Consider the following 19219-nt stretch of genomic DNA (forward strand, 5'->3'; position numbering starts at 1 on the left):
ACTGTTGTCTCTCCCCCACTTCCATCTCATTGATTTTAAGGAAGGATTCTACTTTACTTAAAATTAAATGGAACACAGTCCTTATTTTTTTTAACTATGTCAAAATTTATTATCATCTATATGAAGATGTGTTAGCATTATACTGGTCTGAAGTCAAGAATCAAGGACCATTTAAAGGAAATTCCTTTTACTGAACTCCTTGTTATGTTACAATTTAAAGATAATCATATATTTGTTTAAGGATGTTTCCTGAGAATCGCCTTAATAAATGACTAAGGGTGGGCCCCCATTAGAAACTCAAGGTGTGTAATTCACATTACTTCTGAAATGCAAGCGTGTTATATCTTATTATAGGAAATAATGACTCTCATAAACTTAAGAGAGCTCAGTTAAACAATGAAAAGCTTGCGTTGATAACAGATGTGTAAACATGACCCTAATTACCTAATTTGCTAACAGTTGCAGCCAACTTATTAATATATTAACCACAAGTTTTGGGATGCCATAACAGAAAAATTTCAGTGAAGTATAGTTTTAAAGTGATCAATGACAGCAAATTACTACTTTCCATCTGCCTGAGCAATGGTCTCCCAAACTTTTTTGACAATACAACCTTATTAGTAAAAAAAATTTTGAGCATATAGTCTAAAATATCTACACTTACTCACTTATAAAGTGTATCTGTATACTATTATACTAATAATTATAGGCATCATAAATCTCAAAATAGAAATAAACATATGAATTCAAATGTAAAATTATATTTGCTCCTAATACCTACTAGGGAGCAGCTGGAGTTTAGTGAATATGCATAAGTATCACTGATATAATTGAAAATCACTTTGGAAGCTACATAGAGGATAGATTGGAGTACTGAGAGATTTGAGGCAAGGTGACTCATGAAGAGGTGACTGTAATAGACCCAGGGAAGAAGTGATGAGGGCCTGCTAACATTGGTGGTGGTTATATGAGGAGAGGGAGGAAGAGGATAACTATTTATTAATTATCTACTATGTGCCAGGTAGGCCACTGTGCTAAGTACTTTACAAATATTATCTCATTTGATGTGAATGAGAAGGGACTGGTGTCAGAGAGGTTGAAGAGGTAGGAAAAACATGATTTGAAAACTGATTAGATATGGGATGAGGGAGAGTAAGGAGCCAGGGGGATGATGCTAAGATTTCAAACTGCTGATTACTGGAAGGATAGTAGTATCTACAATAGAATCAGAGAAATTTGGAAAAGGGATATGTTTGGGGGGAGGGATCTGTGAAGCAGGTCACAATCTTGACATTATAAATTTAGAGCTAGAAGTGTCCCTTAAAGGTCTTATAGTCTAAATTCGCTTTTCCTATTTTATAGATGAGAACAGTGAGGCCCAGAGAGGTCAAATGACTTGTTCAAGATGGCAAAGGCAGGGCTCATCATGCCTGATCATCCTGTGTGACTTCCTCTTTCTACCCAAAACAGCAACAAAAAGATAATGGTGGGGGATCTAACTCACTGGCTTCTGGGCCAGTATGAAAAGGGGAGATCTGCTGTGGCCATAAGGTGACCTAGGGAGCAGGGTGTGGGGATGTGGAAGGGATGGGAGAATTCTGCCTACACAGTTGTTGTGAGTTAAGTTGTCTTATCGATGTCCTGAAAGGATGATTTGTGATGGTAGTCACAGGAGGTGAAGGATAATGACGGGAGGAGTATTGAGTGATGAGTACAGGAGTGGGTTAGTTGTGGTTGGAGACAATCTCACAATTGATTTTCATGGGGAGGGATGAATGGGTTCATCACACATCTCCTTGTATGATCCCATGGTCCTTTTGTGGTATAGTGTCTACTTTGGAGACTAATTGGCTTAGGCAGTGGCAACAAATCTCAGTGCTCTGATACTTTTTAACCTGAGTTTAAGCATATCTATTATTCACTTGAAGACCAGTTATATTTATATCTTTCAATATTCAGTGCTGCTGCCTTTTTATCCCTCCCCAGGTGTAAGTTGCTCAAATTTCCTTCCCTGGGTGAGGCTCGTCTCCTCCCAGATTTCCTTTTCCATCTCAGAAAGCTCTTGTTGGGTTAGCTCTTAACTCCCTGATTCCCATTGATCAGGTAATAGAGGAAGAAGGAGTGAGCAGATAACCTGGGAGGGGAGGGTGTTCAAGGGAAGGCAGATCCTCTTTCATTGGAGTACTTTTTGAAAGTTCTGGTGGCTACCTGCCTGAAGAATGAAAAATGAGGAGGCTACCGGATAAGGTGGAGCAGTAACCCAAGGGAACAGTTTACAACCAGACAATTTAAAATGGTGGAAGACCTGCCCCTTAGACACACTTGTAACCCAATTGTGTAAGGAATTACATGTTTCTTTTTAGTTAAATGACAAGTGCTCTCAAAGTAGCAACTTACCTGCATCATCTGAAGGCATGTCAATAACCAGTTGGTCACTGTACTTTCCATATAAACCATAGGTGCATACAGCTACAATTGAAGAACATAACTTGTATTGGGCAGCAAATTATTTAAAATAGCCAACCCTAAAAGAAAAATGTTGTTGGTTACATCAGTGTTTCATTTTAACTCAGTTCTGAACAATCTAAACAACAATACTTAATTTTTTAATATGTTAATAAAACTAATAGCCTAGCGGCCTTTATATATAACTTTTTAAGGTTTGTAAGATTAGATATATGTTACTTCATGTGACCCTCGCAACAATCTGTGAGGTAGGGGCTACCTACACATGCGGAAACCAAGGCAGAGAAATGTTAAATGACTCCTTAAGCATTTGTATTTTCTCAACCTAATAAATTACAGTAAGACTACAGAAGACTGAAATTGTAAAATCTTCTAATAGCAAAGATATGGATGATAAGAGTATACAAGGGTTAATGGAGGAAGGGATTCAGTTTACTATGATGTACTAGCTGTGTTCAGTTTTCTGGGCAAGTCACTCATTCCCTAACAATACACCAGGTATTTATTAAGTTGACATTGTGTCATCCTGTCCCCTCCCAGGATACAAATATAATCTTTTTCTTGTCTCATTCCATTCTATCCTTGTCAAAATATTCCGAAGTATGGTGTTCAATTCCAGGCAATCCTTTATTGGGGAGGATATTATAAGATACTCATCTAGAGTGGTGATCAAAGATAATTAAGTGTGTCAAGATTATGCTATGAGAATAGTTGAAGGAGAGACATTTGACCTGGAGAAGAAAAGATTGAAGGAAACATAGTAGTTGTCATTAAATATATGAAGAACTGTTATGGAAAAGAATTAGATTTAGTTTTGCTTGGCTCAAAAAAAGGTAGTAGAAGGTAGTAGGTAGACAGTCCAGATTTTGGCTCCAAGTAATCAACATTTTCCTAACAAACAGCAGGGGCCCAAACGTGCAATGGACTCCCATAAGAGGGAAGTGATGGCTTCCTGATCATAGGTGGTCTATAAGCACAGGCTAGATGGCCGCTTGGCAAAGGATAGCAGGAAATATATTCCTATAAAGGCATGTGTCAGATTAGATGGCTACTGACATTCCTTCAACTTGAGGTTCTTGATTCTAGCCATGGCCCAGATCCAGAACTTGATTTAATTTTATTTTGTCCACAGGGGCAATGTGAAAGTGTGATAAGTACCATACTACCACTGTTTATTATGTTACTATACCTTTGGAAATAGATGTTCCGCCTTTCAATCGGCAGAGTGGGCAAAATTGAAAAAATATCAAATTGTTTTGTCAGCATCTGGCCTCAAGAAGGGTGCAGAGTACAGAGTAACACAGTAATAGCTGGGGTTCTGGGAGACTGACCATCAGCTAATGATTCAATATTATCTAAAGTGAAAATCAACCCGGAGTACACAGGTCCCATGAGTAAAACAGATAGTGTGGGACTCCACATTAGATGCGCAGGTGAAGAGATGAGGCAATAAATTATAACAGAATAAATACCATATCAGAGTAAAGTGATTCTTTTAAATTTTTTAAGCAGGTCAAAATTGATTTTTATCTTGACTTCAATAAGAAGCTCTACTTGTTTACTTTATAGAAAACAGTTTCATAAATTATTTTTATTACTTGGTTTTAAATATGTAGACATTGTTTACAGGTATATATTTAAGCCTATTTTAAACTCATATATTATGTGTTACTATTATCAAATATAGGGGCAGCTAGGTGGCACAGTGGATAGAGCACCAGCCCTGGATTCAGGAGGACCTGAGTTCAAATCCAGCCTCACACACTTAACACTTACTAGCTGTGTGACCCTGGGCAAGTTACTTATCGCCATCTGCCTCACCAAAAAAAAATAAACAAATGGGGGCAGCTTAGGTGGTTGCAGTGGTAGAGCACTCGCCCTGGAGTCAGGAGGACCTGAGTTCAAAATCTGGCCTCAGACCACTTGACACTTACTAGCTGTGGGACCCTGGGTAAGTCACTTAACCCTCATTGGCCCAACCAAGAAAAACAAAAACAAAAACAAACAAACAAAAAACCTATTATCAAATATATATGTATCAGAAATTCTGAATGAACCATTACACAATAATAATACCTCTAAATCAGAATATTTTAATATTATTTAATAGAAGTAGAATACCCTATTTCTGTGAAAATATAACAATGAGTAAAAGTCTTTATTGGGAAAATGTGGAAAAAGACTATATAATGGTGATTTTACCTCTTGAAAATATGTTTCTGTCACTATACTTTCTTTTCTTTGGGTCTATGTTATTTCTCTCTCTTCTCTGTATATGTATATATGTATGTATGTCTATGATTCTGGGCATCTGTTTCCTCATGGGTTTCCTTCTCCTGATCTTCTTTTTCCTTCTCCTTTTCCATACTGTTTTCCCTCTTTAACTAACTATAATAGATAATCAAAGTATATTTTAAAATATATTAGTCAATCGAATAGCCTTATGTCCTTTGTTCTTAAATTTAAAGGTAGAGAAATGTTACATTTTGTTTTCTTCTTAAAGAAGATAAAATAAACTTTCCATTTGTACATGTGACTTTTGATTTTTTTCTTTTTTTTGGTATCTGGGTCAGTTGCTCTTGATAGAGAAGGATCTCTGCTCCTGCCCTACCTAAGGCTGTACTTGGCCAAGTATCATCTAGCTCCTCTCAAAATTTACTCATTTACATAAGCAGATTCCTGTATATAATACATAATATTGTGTAGTATTATACTTTATTATTAAAGTTTTATAATATGACATTATTATCTATATTAAATTATATTCCCACCCCCTCCAAAATGCTTCCAAACTCCATCTGGGGGAAAATTCTACTTCACTTTTTTCTTTCTTAGGAGTAAACTAGAAAAATAAGTAATTGAAAATGTGGACAATTATTATCTGGACATTAATAGAATATGTGCAGTACTTTTGCTAAGGATCATTTGATACCCAACGTGGCACAATATGCCAGTAACAAAACTATTTTATTCATCATAGCTTTGGGAAATTATTATTGAGATTGCATTAACAGGGGAAAGTGGCTCAGTTTGAAAACTTCTTACCAACATAATCCATCTCTAACTTAAAAGATAAGGCGATAACTACTAAGGAATTACTTGAAAGTCAAATATAATAACTATGATAGGCTAGCATGCCTATGGTCACACAGCTGGTAAATCTTTGAGGTGGATTTCAACTCAGATCTTTCTAGCTCTAGACCCAGTTGCTCTATCCACTGCCAACACCTAGTTGTCTCCTTTTCTTTTCTTATTTAATTTTTTTAACCTAGTTGTCTCAAGAAGTTAAGTGCCTTACTTAGGATCACACAGCTAGTATGGGTCAGATTAATATCAGCTTTTAAAAAAAAACTGGCAAAAAATTGAAACTAAGGGGGTACCCATGAGTTGCAAATGAGGGAAGAGATTACAGAATATGAATGTATGAACACTACTATGTCATATGAAAAGATTAAAGGGATGATTTCAGAGAAACTTGGGAAGACTTATTTGAACTGATTCAGATGAAGTGAGTAGGACCAAAAGAACTATTTATACAATAACAACAACATTATAAATACAAAACCTTTGGAAAGCTTAACTCTGATCAATGTAAGGACCACACACAAGTCCAGAGGAATGATGATGAAGAATGGTGTCCACCTGCTCACAGAGAGGGTGGGTTAAGGACTCCAGGTACAGAGCAAGATATGTATCTTTTGTACATGACCAATGTGGGAATTTGTTTCACTTGGACCATGCACATTTGCCACAACAGTTTGTTTTCCATTTTTCCCTCAAAGGGAGAATATAGGAGGGAGAGAAAATGAGCACATTAATTTTAAAAAGGTTATAAAAATGAGACGGTTAAAATCAGTGATCTTAAAGGATTAAAAAAAGTAGTATTTGAACCGAGGTCTTTTTGATTCAAGTCCAACAGTCTATTGACTACACAATGTTTTTCTTTCAGTCTCTGCATGTCTCTGTCTCTTATCTCTCTGTTTCTCTCTCTGTCTCTGTAGCAAGTCAACATCCCTCCAGCAGAAAAATGAAAAGTTTGGACTATATAGTTGTAAGGTGCTTCTAGCTCTAAATCTATAGCCATGGAGAACATTATGCTAAAGTCACAAAGGATGGAGATCATGCTTTCCCAAGCATGACCAGTTGCTCAAGGTGAACCCAAAGTAGAAAATTTGGGGTGATCAACTAATAAACAGAAGTATTTTTTAAAGAATGATAGTGATTTTTGTTTCATGTTGGATTCTCCATTTTACTTAACTTGGAGAGCAGGCATAAATTATTATTAATTATCTGGAAAATGGATGTTCGAGTTAGCATTCTTACCTAAATTACACTTATAGTCTATTTGTTTTCTATTGCAAAGACTTGTTTCAGTGTGACACATAAACTGGCTTTTGCAAAGTAATAGCTTCATATATACTTTTGAGTACCCAAGCTATTTTATGTAAAGTACAAGATTTGAAAAGAAAGCCTTTGGAAGTTACAATATTAAGAGCATATTAATGCATAAAAATAAATGAATTTACAGTTACCAAGTCCTGATACCCATCTGTCAGAAATTCATGCTTAGTTTGGTCTTCTCCTTCTAACTGCTGATAGAGGACTGCAAATTTTTCAATCATGGTATCATAAACCACTCGCGGTCTCTCCCACGTGACAAGGAGGCTGGTAAAGTTCTCTGGATCAGCTTGGATATTTTCTGGTTCAGAGCTGCAAACTTGGGGAAGAAAATAATAGCATGTTTAATAATCATAGAGTTACCAAGTTCCAGTTCTTCAAAAAGTTAATTTTACCAAAGATCATACAATATTGTTACTTCTTCTGATGACTCCAGGGGATATGTCTTATTTTTATGGATTTCAAACAGGGTAAAAAAAAATTATGACAGAGAATAATGACTTTTAAAAAGTTTAATCTCAGCTACAAAAATGGTATTAGATGTTTTTGTCTTGTCTAAAAGAGAATTATAAAATTAGACAATATACATACAAATAGGAAAAATAGCAAAAAATGATTTTAAAAGATGAAAATTGCAGATTTATCAAAGAAACCAAATTTAGAGAATATAACCTACATTCCACAAAAGGAATATTGTATTGTCTCTCATCCTTTGGAAATATCTTGCCCCTCTGTGTTTGGATGTTCTTGTAGAAGTACATGCATTCATCTCTCTGATTCCATGACTTCATTTCTCTTATGATCTATGACCCTCACTAATATTCCATTCTGGTAACCAGTTTTCTTCCCTGCTCTGAACCTAAAATTTTGATGGTTAGTGATTACAGGGTATACTGAAATGACTATAACACACCCACTGTGTTCTCTGGTGAACTACACTGCCGGAAACAATTTCACTTAGATTCAAACCCTTTTTCAAAGGGCAACTCTATAGTCTGAACATCCACAACCTGCCTGAATCATCTCTGAGTTTCTGGTGACCATGGCTATGCCTCAGAGATTCATGGGTTAAGACCAGGGAAAGGATAGAGGAGATATTATATTGAATCAATATTGCTTCAGGCACAGATAATCTAAATTAATGGTAGTTTTAGGTAAATGCCTATGAGGCATCTCTTCGTGTCTGGTTTGCTTGGATAGGTCCTGGCCCTGTGGAATTCTAATTAAGTCTAAATCTTTTTATCTCACATGGGAATTCTGGGGAGGGTCCCCAGAATTTGAGTCATTTCACTAGAAAGTCCTTTGGCTACTGAGATGTGGTAGCACAGGCCTGTAAACCCAGCTACCAGGAACCTGAGCTAGCGGATCACTTGAGTTTTGAGTTACAATAGGGCTAAAGCTCATTGGGCACCCATATTAAGGTCCAGAAACAATATGGCAAGTCATGTGAGTTGGAACCACTGGGTTGTCTAAGAAGGAGTGAAATGGGCCAGGTTTGAAATGGAGCATATCAAAACTTCTGTGATGATCAACAGTGAGACTGTTCCATTTTGGCTATAGCATTTCCAGCCTGGGCAGGGGGTAGGGGTGGGGTATGGAGGAGGAAGAGAAGGGAGAGCAAAGAGAAGGAGAAAGAGACAGAGAAAGAGATATAACTAGAGACACAGACACAGAGAGATGGAGACAGAGAGAGACAAAGAAACAGAAATTCATCGAGAGAGACAGACACAGAGAGACAAAGAGATGGAGACAGAGGGACAGACAGACTGAAAGAGAGATAAACAGAGTCAAAAGTAGACATAGTTCTTTAGATTAGTAGGATAATCTTGCCCTTTCTTGAACTTCTTAGGTAGCTCTTCTGGGCTTGACTTAAAAAGCCCTGAGATTAAACACACAGTATAGATATTATAACTTTAGAACTAAAAACAGGTGTGGGGTTCAAGATAGTCCAATGAGATTTTACATGTAAGGAAATTAAGGCCTAGAGAGATTAAGTGGTTTCTAATCAAAACAAACCACAAAAACCAACAGAGGGAATGAGCCATGGGTCTCTTGAATAGAGCTAGACAGGTGATACAATCTGGCCAAACTAGTTCCCCCCACCCCCAACCCCTCCAAGATTGGAAGGAGGATAGAACACAAACAGAATTATTATTGATCATTTTAAATCTGAAGCCCTTAAAACAGGGGAATTCTACCTATTCATTTGCTTATCCTTATCTGAAATACTAATGTTTTGAGTATTCAGACAGTTGGTAACTGTCCTACCTTAAACTTGTAAAATGTTCTAACCCTCTTTAGCCTCCTGAGTATAAACCATTACTATCCCTAACTTCTTGTTAACTCATAATTACCAGCATTTCTGGCAGTCTGGTTGCCTGTGGACTCTGATTATGTTGTTTCATCTCTCAGAAGTAAAATCAACACTGAGACTCAGGGGCAGTGTACAGAGCACATGAATCTTTAATATTCTGGTTCATAAGATTCATTTGTAAACTATCAGTAAATCTTAGAATCAGATCAGTTGCATGTGATGCTCTATGCCTTTAAATCCAAGAAAAGCTTGACAGGCTCTATGATGTGAATCATTACTTGGTGGGTCTTATGAGGCCTTTGACATAAAACAAAACAAAAACACCAGTAATTTGGTTATGATGAATCTATATCACCAAATCAGAACACCTGATACTTATATCAGCTTTGAGACATTTCCACTCCTTAGGGCCATGTTTGTATCAGAGTTCAGGAGACCCCAAAAGTCAGAAGACTCTGTCATTACTATATAGCAAGGCCTAGGTTATATCCTCCCTGTTCACTAAAGCTTCCCTCATCATACTCAACAGAAGCAATGGTCCTTTTTTATTTGTACCACCCTTATGGAAATAATTTTATATTGTTTTGAAGTTAGTTAAAATAATAAAAAAATTCACATTCATAAATTATCTAAGCTTGGCAAATTGCATTCATTACAGCAAACCCATGAGATAGGTACTGCAAGTATTCCAACTACGATGTTACAAGGAGGGAAACTGAGGCTCAGCTTCAGTTTGGTCCTTGACTTCCTCTGTAACCTCAGGCCAATCACGTCATCTGGGCATTTCAGAGAAGTCCCTATTTGTAAAATAGGAATAATCTGCCTATCAAATACCTTACAGAGGTAAAGATCAAAATGAAGAATAAAAGCAGTGTTACTTATTTCAGTATTTTAAAGACCTATTGCAGCAAAATGATGTAGTAGGAGAACATTAGGCCAGCAATCAGGAGATCTGGGTTTGAATTCTGTGTCTGCAATTGTGTGATGTATGCCAAGTTTCCTTATGTTTCTGAGAGAAATGATTATTAATAATTAATGGTTTGGGGGCAGCTAGGTGGTGCAGTGGATAGAGCACTGGCCCAGGAGTCAGGAGTACCTGAGTTCAAATCCGGCCTCAGACACTAACACTTACTAGCTGTGTGACCTGGGCAAGTCACTTAACCCCAATTGTCTCACTTAAAATAAAAAAATAAAATAAAATAAAATAATTAATGGTTTGGGGGAGATCCAGAATTTCCCCCTTCTTCTAAAGTCCTTGTTTTTAAACTCAAATCTGCAGACTGAATTAACTTTCTCCTCAATTGGGTCAGACCACACCCAACCTTACAAAAAATTTAAGGTGGGGAAGGCCATTGTGCTCTATACAAGTTTGGACAGGGATGAATTCTCTGAATAGATTACTCGGGGGCTGGACAACTTAGAAGCAAATGACATAATCAAAGTTCATTAGAACAAGTTAAGCCCCTCATTTTATATTCATTCTCTCATTAACTGTTATGCAATCAGAGTTGATTGCCACCTTCAAGAACACCCACTCTTCCCAAGGGCATATAAACCATGATGTAGTCATTGGCATTCAAGATGTCACTGACCGCTTTTATTATTAAAAGGCTAGCATTAAGAATGAAATGATTAATTATTGAGAAATTGTCTCGAATTTTAAAAATATCACAATTCTGACCTCAGTCTTCTTATTTGTAAAATGAGGGAGTTGGATTAGATCAGCTCTGAGATACCTTTAAGCTTAAAATTCTATTTCTATGACTTTTAAAAAATCAATGTAGTTTCACAGACAAACTGGACTAAGCAAGTGATTTTAAAACCTGAAATAACTCAGAATACCTGTTTAGTTTATTGTTTATCTGGAAAGATAACAAGCTACAAAAAGTACCCAACGATTCCTTAAAATTTGAACATATTAGAAAATCACCAAAAAAACTAGACAATGTAGCAAGGAAAAAAGAGTTCCGTAATGTAGCTCTTAAATGTACATACTTGGAATTTTGAGGATCTAAATGGAGAACATGTGAATACATAAGGAAATCATTGTCCCTGGATCACTGTAATTGCTTAAATGGTTAGTTCTGTTAGAATATGGTGCTAAAGTAGTGCATTTGGTCATCTTTTAGGTCATGCTATCACAACAGGGAATTGGATGAGTGAAACCAAACGGTTTTAGAAAAATCTGCAGGCATGACTCCAAGCAACTCAAACAAAAGAGCTGACTGATAAATGGGTGTTCAGCATCACCTAAGAAAGGGAAAGACATTTTCTTATAGTAACTTTGCAGTTAGCAAAATGAACACAGGAGGGCACTCCAGACTAATAATTTGATTAGTATAGTTAACTCTCATTCTCTAAAGCTTTCCCTAGTGGCTGTTTAATGAGACTGTCAAAAAATAAGATGCAACCCAAAACAAATATGCCACAGATATGGATGATATACGAATGAGGTGCAAATTTAGATGATTAAAAATTATTCTCTTGAGGATTTTTTGTATATTTTTAAAATCCAACTCCAAAACTAAGGTCTTTGGGGACAGAGGATGACTTTTCCGTGGTCCTGTATTACACTTCTTTTATATTATGAAAACTTCAACAAGTGAACATATTAAACTTTGGTTTAAGCCACATTAAATTGTATATCAGTTCAAGAGGTTTAAAAGCAGGTCTGTGTATTGGAAAAGAGCATAAAAGGGTTTAAATTTTATTTCTGATCTCTAAGTTATTTCATCTTTAAAAATAAAAGAGTTGTATTAGATGACTGCTAAGGTCCCTTCCAACTCTGGATCCATGAGACTAGAAACTTAAGTTTAAATCCTTCATGATTCTGGGCCTCTGGAAAGGTAGAAAATGAAAAGGACTCTATCAGAGGTTCATAACCTAGGGTCTTGTTCTTTTTTATCTTTTACATGTAAAAATACTATTCAAAGAAGGGGTCTAGGGGTCTACAGGGTTTCACCAGACTACCAAGGAGGTCTATGACACACACAGAGAAGGTTAAGATGGGATGATCTCTAAAACCAACTCCAACTTTAAATTTTGGGTCTATTACAACTGAAGTCCAGCAGGTGGCAGAAAGAAATCAACAATCACCACTTAAGACGTCATCTAAAATGGGTGGAAAAAGATGTCTAGGTCCTGGCCTGTTCCTAATCATTCCGGATGGCAGTATTATGCTGGGCCGCCCATTTTGTTTTTGTTCTTATTCAGTCGAGTCCAACACTTTGTGACCCCTCCATCCTCAATTTGGGGGTTTTCTTGGCAAAGATACTTGGAGGGGTTGCCATGACCTTCTCCAGCTCATTTTTACAGATGAGCAACTGAGTCAAACTGGATGTGGTAAAAATTATTTGTGGTGAAGATTAATATCAGAAGTTTTAGCTGAATCATTTGAGAGATTGCGCATGCTAACTGGAAGCAGCTTTTGAAGGACCTTCACTTTTGGGGAGGAACATGCGAGAACTCGAAGAACTTCGGGGACACCAACTTAAAAGTGAGGGCGGGAATGGAAGTTCATGTTCTCTGGCTCTTAAACTTAGCCATGGTGGCGAAGGGGTGAGAGGAGTTCAGAAACATGTGGTTGGTGTTTGGCCTTGGGTGTGCTGGTTCGTGGCCTGGCGGGCAGTTTGGGTTTAGGTGAGTTTTTTATTTTGTTTTTTGGGTTTTTTTGCGGGGCAATGGGGGTTAAGTGACTTGCCCCAGGGGTCACACAGCTAGTACGTGTCAAGTGTCTGAAGTCAGATTTGAACTCAGGTACTCCTGAATCCAGGGCCGGTACTTTATCCACTGCGCCACCTAGCTGTCCCTCGGTGAGTTTTATAAAGGAAAATAGACTAAGCTTAGATCTAAGACCATTGATCTGTATTTCTACTTCCCTATTTCCCTAATTGGTTTCACTTTTTATTGCCTAATTAATTCCTAAGCAATAAAAACGAATCCCTCACAGATTAAAGCTCAGAAGCTCCTTTTTCTTATTGGTCTGGGAATTATATATAAAGGGGAAAGTTTAAAGGGGAGATTAATGCTCCGTATATCCAATTTTTAAATCTCACATAGATTAAGTGACTTGCCCAGGGGTCACACTGTAAGTGTCTGAGGTCACTTTTGAACTCATGAAGATGAATCTTCTTGATTCCAAGCCCAGTGCTTCCATATTACTGCTCCACTAGCCACTCCCAACCCATTTTGTAGGGAAGGCCATATCAAGAGGATTAAAAAAGAAAGAAAGAGAAGATTGGCTGGGGATAAAAATCAATACATATACAATCACTATATAATGGGCTTATCTGCAAAAAGGTAGTAACAAAAACAAAACAACCCAGAATTTCCTTTAGAATAAGGAAGTTAGGGGGCAGCTAGGTGGCCCAATGGATAAAGCACCAGCCCTGATTCAGGGAGGGAACCCGAGTTCAAATCCGGCCTCAGATACTTGACACTTACTAGCTGTGTGACCCTGACAAGTCACTAATCTCATTGCCCGGCCCCCCCCCCCAAAAAAAAAGAAAAAAGAAAAGGAAGTTAGAGTAAGGAATCCCAAGACCTAGGATCTTGAGATGACATAGTCCAACCTCCTCCTTTTATAGATAAATAAATGAAGGCCTATGAAAGTAAAGTGATTTTGTAAGGTTCTACAAGCTTTGATCCCAGATACTTTGACTATATCCAGTGTCCTCTATAGGAAACCATGCTGTCCCCCTATTCTGACACTAGGCAAGTAAATATTTCAGACCTTCAGTTTCTCTGTCCATAGAATAATGGATTTGGATTGAACAATCTCTATGGTTCCTTTGAGTTCTAAAATTCTATAATCTATGACTCTATGTCAGAGTCGATTTCCCTGTTTTGCATAATTATCCTTCCTTCCTCATTATCTTCCTAAATTCTCCAAGTGCAGGAACTATGTTGTTGTTCTTTCTTCTTTTGTATCTCCCTTCTCAGTACCTTGAACACAGGAGGAACTTAATCAATATTTGCTGAATTGAATCTATTCTTGTCTTTGATAGCAAGAACCCAGTCTGCATGGTCTTCACTTTTGGAGAGGAAATGGTCAGGAAGGGCGATCCCAGCTACTGCACACCAACAGCTATGCCTCAAGCTATTACCTCTCTAGGGCCTCTGATAAATGTCACAGGTTCTTGATATTTAATGCATAAGCAAACAGAAAGTCTAGTCCTCAATGTCCACATGAAGGGTCTATGTATATTTTTATAATTCCATTATAGCAGCCTCTCCCTATGTAGATGAATTCAAAGAAAAGTCTCAAGAGTCTGCTTTTTGTGCTTAAGTGCTGCCTTTGGCATTACCTGCACATCTCCCATTATACGTAGTTGAAAGTCATATATACTTTCGGCTAATACAAAGAGCTATGATTTAAGGGGATTTATTCTTGCTACCACTGATAAAGAATGAATCTCGGGGTACCTAACCATACCCTTGTCACATAAAATTTCTAGTTCAAAAGACATTCGTTAAATGTCTACTACATTCAACTAGGCACCAGGAGGTACAGAGATGAATAAGACAATTTCTGCTCTCAAGGAGGTTGCAATCTAGTAGAAATAATACTTTCCCTCATACCTGTCATGTCTCTTCATCTTCATCACAACCCTGTGGGGTGGCTATTTCTAGTCTTATTACACACATTTCATAAATCAAGAAACTCAAACTGAAGCTGAATGACTTCTCCAACATTACATTTAGTAAATGGTGGGGCCAGGATTCAAATCCAAAAGACTGGATTTGAATTTGCAAACTCACATACTGTATAGGACAATTTTAATTTCAAAATACTTTGTTGTTACTGTTTTCAGTCGTGTCTGACTCTCCATGACACCATTTGGGGTTTTCTTGGTAAAGATACTGGAATGATTTGCCATTTCCTTCTCCAGCTCATTTTACAGATGAGCAAACTGAGGCAAACAGGGGTTAAGTGACTTGCCCAGGGGTCACACAGGTAGGAAGAATCTGAGGTCAGATTTTAATTCATAAAGAATTCAAAAGTACAAGCCTACTACACTATTCACTGTGCCACCTAGCTGCCCCTTTCATAATACTACCCTTGTCTCTATAGATGGAATGATGGTCTAGTTAGTCTAATAATGGCCTAATAATTAGCCTAAAACTAAGTTGAATATCCATGGGTACCACAGTATACCATTTAAAAAAAAAAAGGCCTAAGGCAGAGAAAAGAAAAAAGATTGAGGAAGAAATGGAAATAAAAAAGACAGAGTAGGAAAGAAGGAAAGAATTGATCAATTCATCAAAAAGCCCTACTATGTGCCATGCAATGTGCCAGGTGCTGGGGATATAAAGTTAAAAAATAAAATAGCTCCTGTCCACAGGAGCTTACATTCTGTGTGGGAGACCAAAAATGTATATTTGTGAGTATAAACAGACTAAATACAAAGTAAATGCAAATCGCTTAAATACAAGATAGATAAGGAAGGGAGGATGCTAGCTAGGGGGGAGGTGGGGGGGGGGAAGAGAAGGTCAATAAAAGCTTTGTGCAAAAGGTGATACTTGAGCTGAATCCTGAAGGAAGAGACAGATTCTATGAGGCAGAGGTGAAGAAGGGACACTTTCTAGGCCTGGGAGGACAGTGGAAGCAAAAAGAGAAATGTACGGAAGAAAAAGGAGAGAACAGACACACTTATGATGGACAGTGCTGGAGAAAACACCACTGACAACTGCTTAGTGTCACCAAATAGGACTCAATTATTAAATTTTAACATAGAAGTATATTGAGTATAATCTGTAAACACATACTAATGTATTCCTACCACACTTGTGTAAAAGCTGATGAACCCCTTTTCAATAACTAGCAGATACTTGGATGACTTTTACGAAGGAAACAACAAGATTTATGGATCTGTGAGATAAACAATCATTGAGGTTAAGGCTTTCTCCTCACAGTGTAGTATAATCTTAATAAACTGAAACCAAAAAAAAAATCCATATAGATCTTCAAAAGGTTGTAAATGTCATAATCAGAAATGATGTATTTCTAATGTGAATTTCTAAACAACAGCAGCATATTCTTTAGGTAAACATCCCAAAGAGGAAGAATCCTAGGGGCAGGAAGTGATTTATCCAGACATAAAGTAAGTAACAGAGCTGAGATTTGAACCCCGGTCCTTTGTTCTTTTCACTACATGATCAATACATCTCCTTTCTGGGTATGTATGTTTCTATCTTTGATATCATTTCTTTCACAAAAGTCACTGTGGGTACCATGCTGAAGGGAGCTGGTACCTACAAGATAGCTTTCCATTTTTCCTTTGGGTCACTTGCAATCCTGATTCTTCTATAACTGGTGTTTTCTGAGTCCCAAATATGGGAGGAAAATGGCATTCTTATACCTTGCTTCCATTTTTGTACTCTTTGATTCAGTGAGGTTTAAATTCTAAATCCAAATAAATGTTTAGATTGAAGTTCCTTGCTGTTTCTCATTCAAAATACTCCATCTCCTGATTCCATGCATTTTCTTCTTTTTTTTTTTTTGCAGGGCAATGAGGGTTAAGTGACTTGCCCAAGGTCACACAGCTAGTAAGTGTCAAGTGTCTGAGGCTAGATTTGAACTCAGGTACTCCTGACTCCAGGGCTAGTGCTCTATCCACTGTTCCACCTAGCTGCCCCCGATTCCATGCATTTTCACTGGCTGTCCTCCATGCTTAGAATGCCCTGCCTCTTTATCTCCACCTTCTGGCTTCCTTGAATTTCCAGCTAAAATCCCATTCGTGGTTCTCTGCTTCCCTCTGTGATTATCTTCAATTCATTCCATATGCATCTTGTTTGTATGTGGTGGTTTGCATGTTTTCTCTTTCATCATACTATGAATTCCTTGAAAGCAGGCTCTGTTTTGCCTTTATCTTCATCCCCAGGGTTTAGCACAGTGATGGGCATACAGTAGGTGCTTAAGGAATGCACACTAACCCAACTTTTGCCCAACTAAAGTAGTATGTGATATGAAGCACTTTTTCTGTTTTTTTTTTTTCTGTTTGTTTTTTTGTGGGGACAATGAGGGTTAAGTGACTTGCCCAGGGTCACACAGCTAGCAAGTGTCAAGTGTCTGAGGGTAGATTTGAACTCAGGTCCTCCTGAATCCAGGTCTGGTGCTCTATCCACTGCGCCACCTAGCTGCCCGAAGCACTTTTAAGAACACAAGGAGTGGTAGAAATGGTTATAACCCTGAAAATGGTCTAGTATTTATATTTCTGACCACCATTAATTTCTGGGGTACACAGTTGCTCTGGGGGGGGGTGGGCAGTTCAGCATTTGTATGCTGCTGCGGTTGATAAGAGTGTTGGTGTTTAGATCAGGAAGATCTGGGCTCATCACTGGGCCAGTCATTTAGCCTTTCATAGTCTCAGTTTCCTAATCTGTAAAATGGAGATAGTAATGCCTACCTTTTGGAGTTGAGGGTTTCAAATAAGATAACTACGCAAGTGTTTTGCAAACCTTAAAGTGCTATACTAATTTCAGTTATTGTTATTGTTATATTATTATTAACCACATCATACTCAGGTGCAAATACTTTTCATTAATTTTTTGACATACTGTTAGAAGTCAATATTTGCACATCAGTGACATTTATGAATGCTATTTACTCCTATTAACCTTTTTTTGTCCTTTTTTTTTTTTTTTGCAGGGCAATGAGGGTGAAATGACTTGCCGCAGGGGTCACACAGCTAATAAATGGTCAAGTGTCTGAGCCAGATTTGAACTCAGGTCCTCCTGAATTCAGGGCCCATGCTTTATCCACTGCGCCACCTAGCTGCCCCCCCATTAACCTTTGAGGAAGAAAACAGTTCTATGGGATAACCCATAATACAAAATTGGTAGCAGACTACAGAAAATTCTCCTAGCTCTAACACAACAGCATTGTGATGTGAAAATACTAGCATCAAATTATTTTGCCTCATTAGATGACCTGACTACTTGTCAGGGGTTCTGAGACAGGGTATTTCTTTGAAGGGAAGATGCATTTTCTTTACTATTTAATTCTTAGTTTACTATTTTTATTTTTCCATACATAAATCCTTTTATTCTAAAAGTCCTTATCAGTTGTTAATAATAGCTTCTATATGGCTATGATGGGATAAGTTTCTTCACACGGTTCCAGACATGATAAGGCCCTCATTAAATTCTTCCTATTCCACCTCCTGACTGCATACTCTCATCCCTTCTGCTCCTCCTCCCCATCCCAGAGCTGCCCCACCATGGCTGGGCTAATGTTCTTCAGAGAGCTTGCTTTCATTTCAGTTAGCAAAAGGTGAAATTTCTTGGCCATGAACATGGGGTGACTTTAAAGTAGTAACTTTTTTCTTTTTTCTAAGTCACACAAGAAAAGTCAATCTCATACTTGCAATTCATACTCACCAAATAATCTGTGGTATTTGGAAAGTTTCCTTTATTCTTAGGGCAGAGCAAAAGGCCCAAATTGTTAAGATCTACTATTGTTCCTTTTGGCACAAATGTAGGTCCTCATCATTTTTATTCTGAAGCTTTGTGGGAAAAAATCATGTTCTCCACAAAAATACACACACCTCCACCATTCCGGGGCAAAAATGACAATATTCCACATCAAGTCAGAACAATGGTAGCTTATATTTTAAAGCCACAAGAATAAGAAGCAGCCACCTAACATAATAAGTGCTTTCCTATCTCCGAATTTCCTTTCATTCTCATACTCACAAATCATTAATAACAGTGCAGTTTTTTAAAAGAATATAATAGTGGTTAATTCGATTAATTTATTTTGTTTATTTTATTTTAGAAAAGAAGCTGGCTCAGTTCTGTTCCATTTTCCATTAATTAATATTCTATTATTTACTGGACAGGATGTTACAGTGTTCAGTGTTGCTGGTGGAGACATAATTGAATTTCCTGGCTTTGGGGCAATTTAATTAGAAACTTAATGTTGCATTAAATGTAGCTATTCATCATTGTTTTCACTCTCTTCTTTTTTGGTAACAGGAAAATTATTCCCACAAATATCACATTAAAACAATTAACCTGTGTTCTTTTAAAAAAACGAAT

The 19219-nt window shown here is 37.4% G+C and overlaps 1 protein-coding gene across 1 annotated transcript in view; it reads right to left on the minus strand.

Annotated features, from left to right (window-relative positions):
- PTPRZ1 (protein tyrosine phosphatase receptor type Z1) overlaps nucleotides 1–19219 on the minus strand; it is a 250813-nt gene that overhangs the window by 86104 nt on the left and 145490 nt on the right. The window contains 4 exon segments of the mRNA XM_043966245.1: nucleotides 2398–2475; nucleotides 2478–2525; nucleotide 4588; nucleotides 6999–7183. Of these exon segments, the coding sequence (XP_043822180.1) occupies nucleotides 2398–2475; nucleotides 2478–2525; nucleotide 4588; nucleotides 6999–7183 (312 nt within the window).

The sequence above is a fragment of the Dromiciops gliroides genome, chromosome 5, assembly GCF_019393635.1.
Source record: "Dromiciops gliroides isolate mDroGli1 chromosome 5, mDroGli1.pri, whole genome shotgun sequence".
NCBI classification, from domain to species: domain Eukaryota; kingdom Metazoa; phylum Chordata; class Mammalia; order Microbiotheria; family Microbiotheriidae; genus Dromiciops; species Dromiciops gliroides.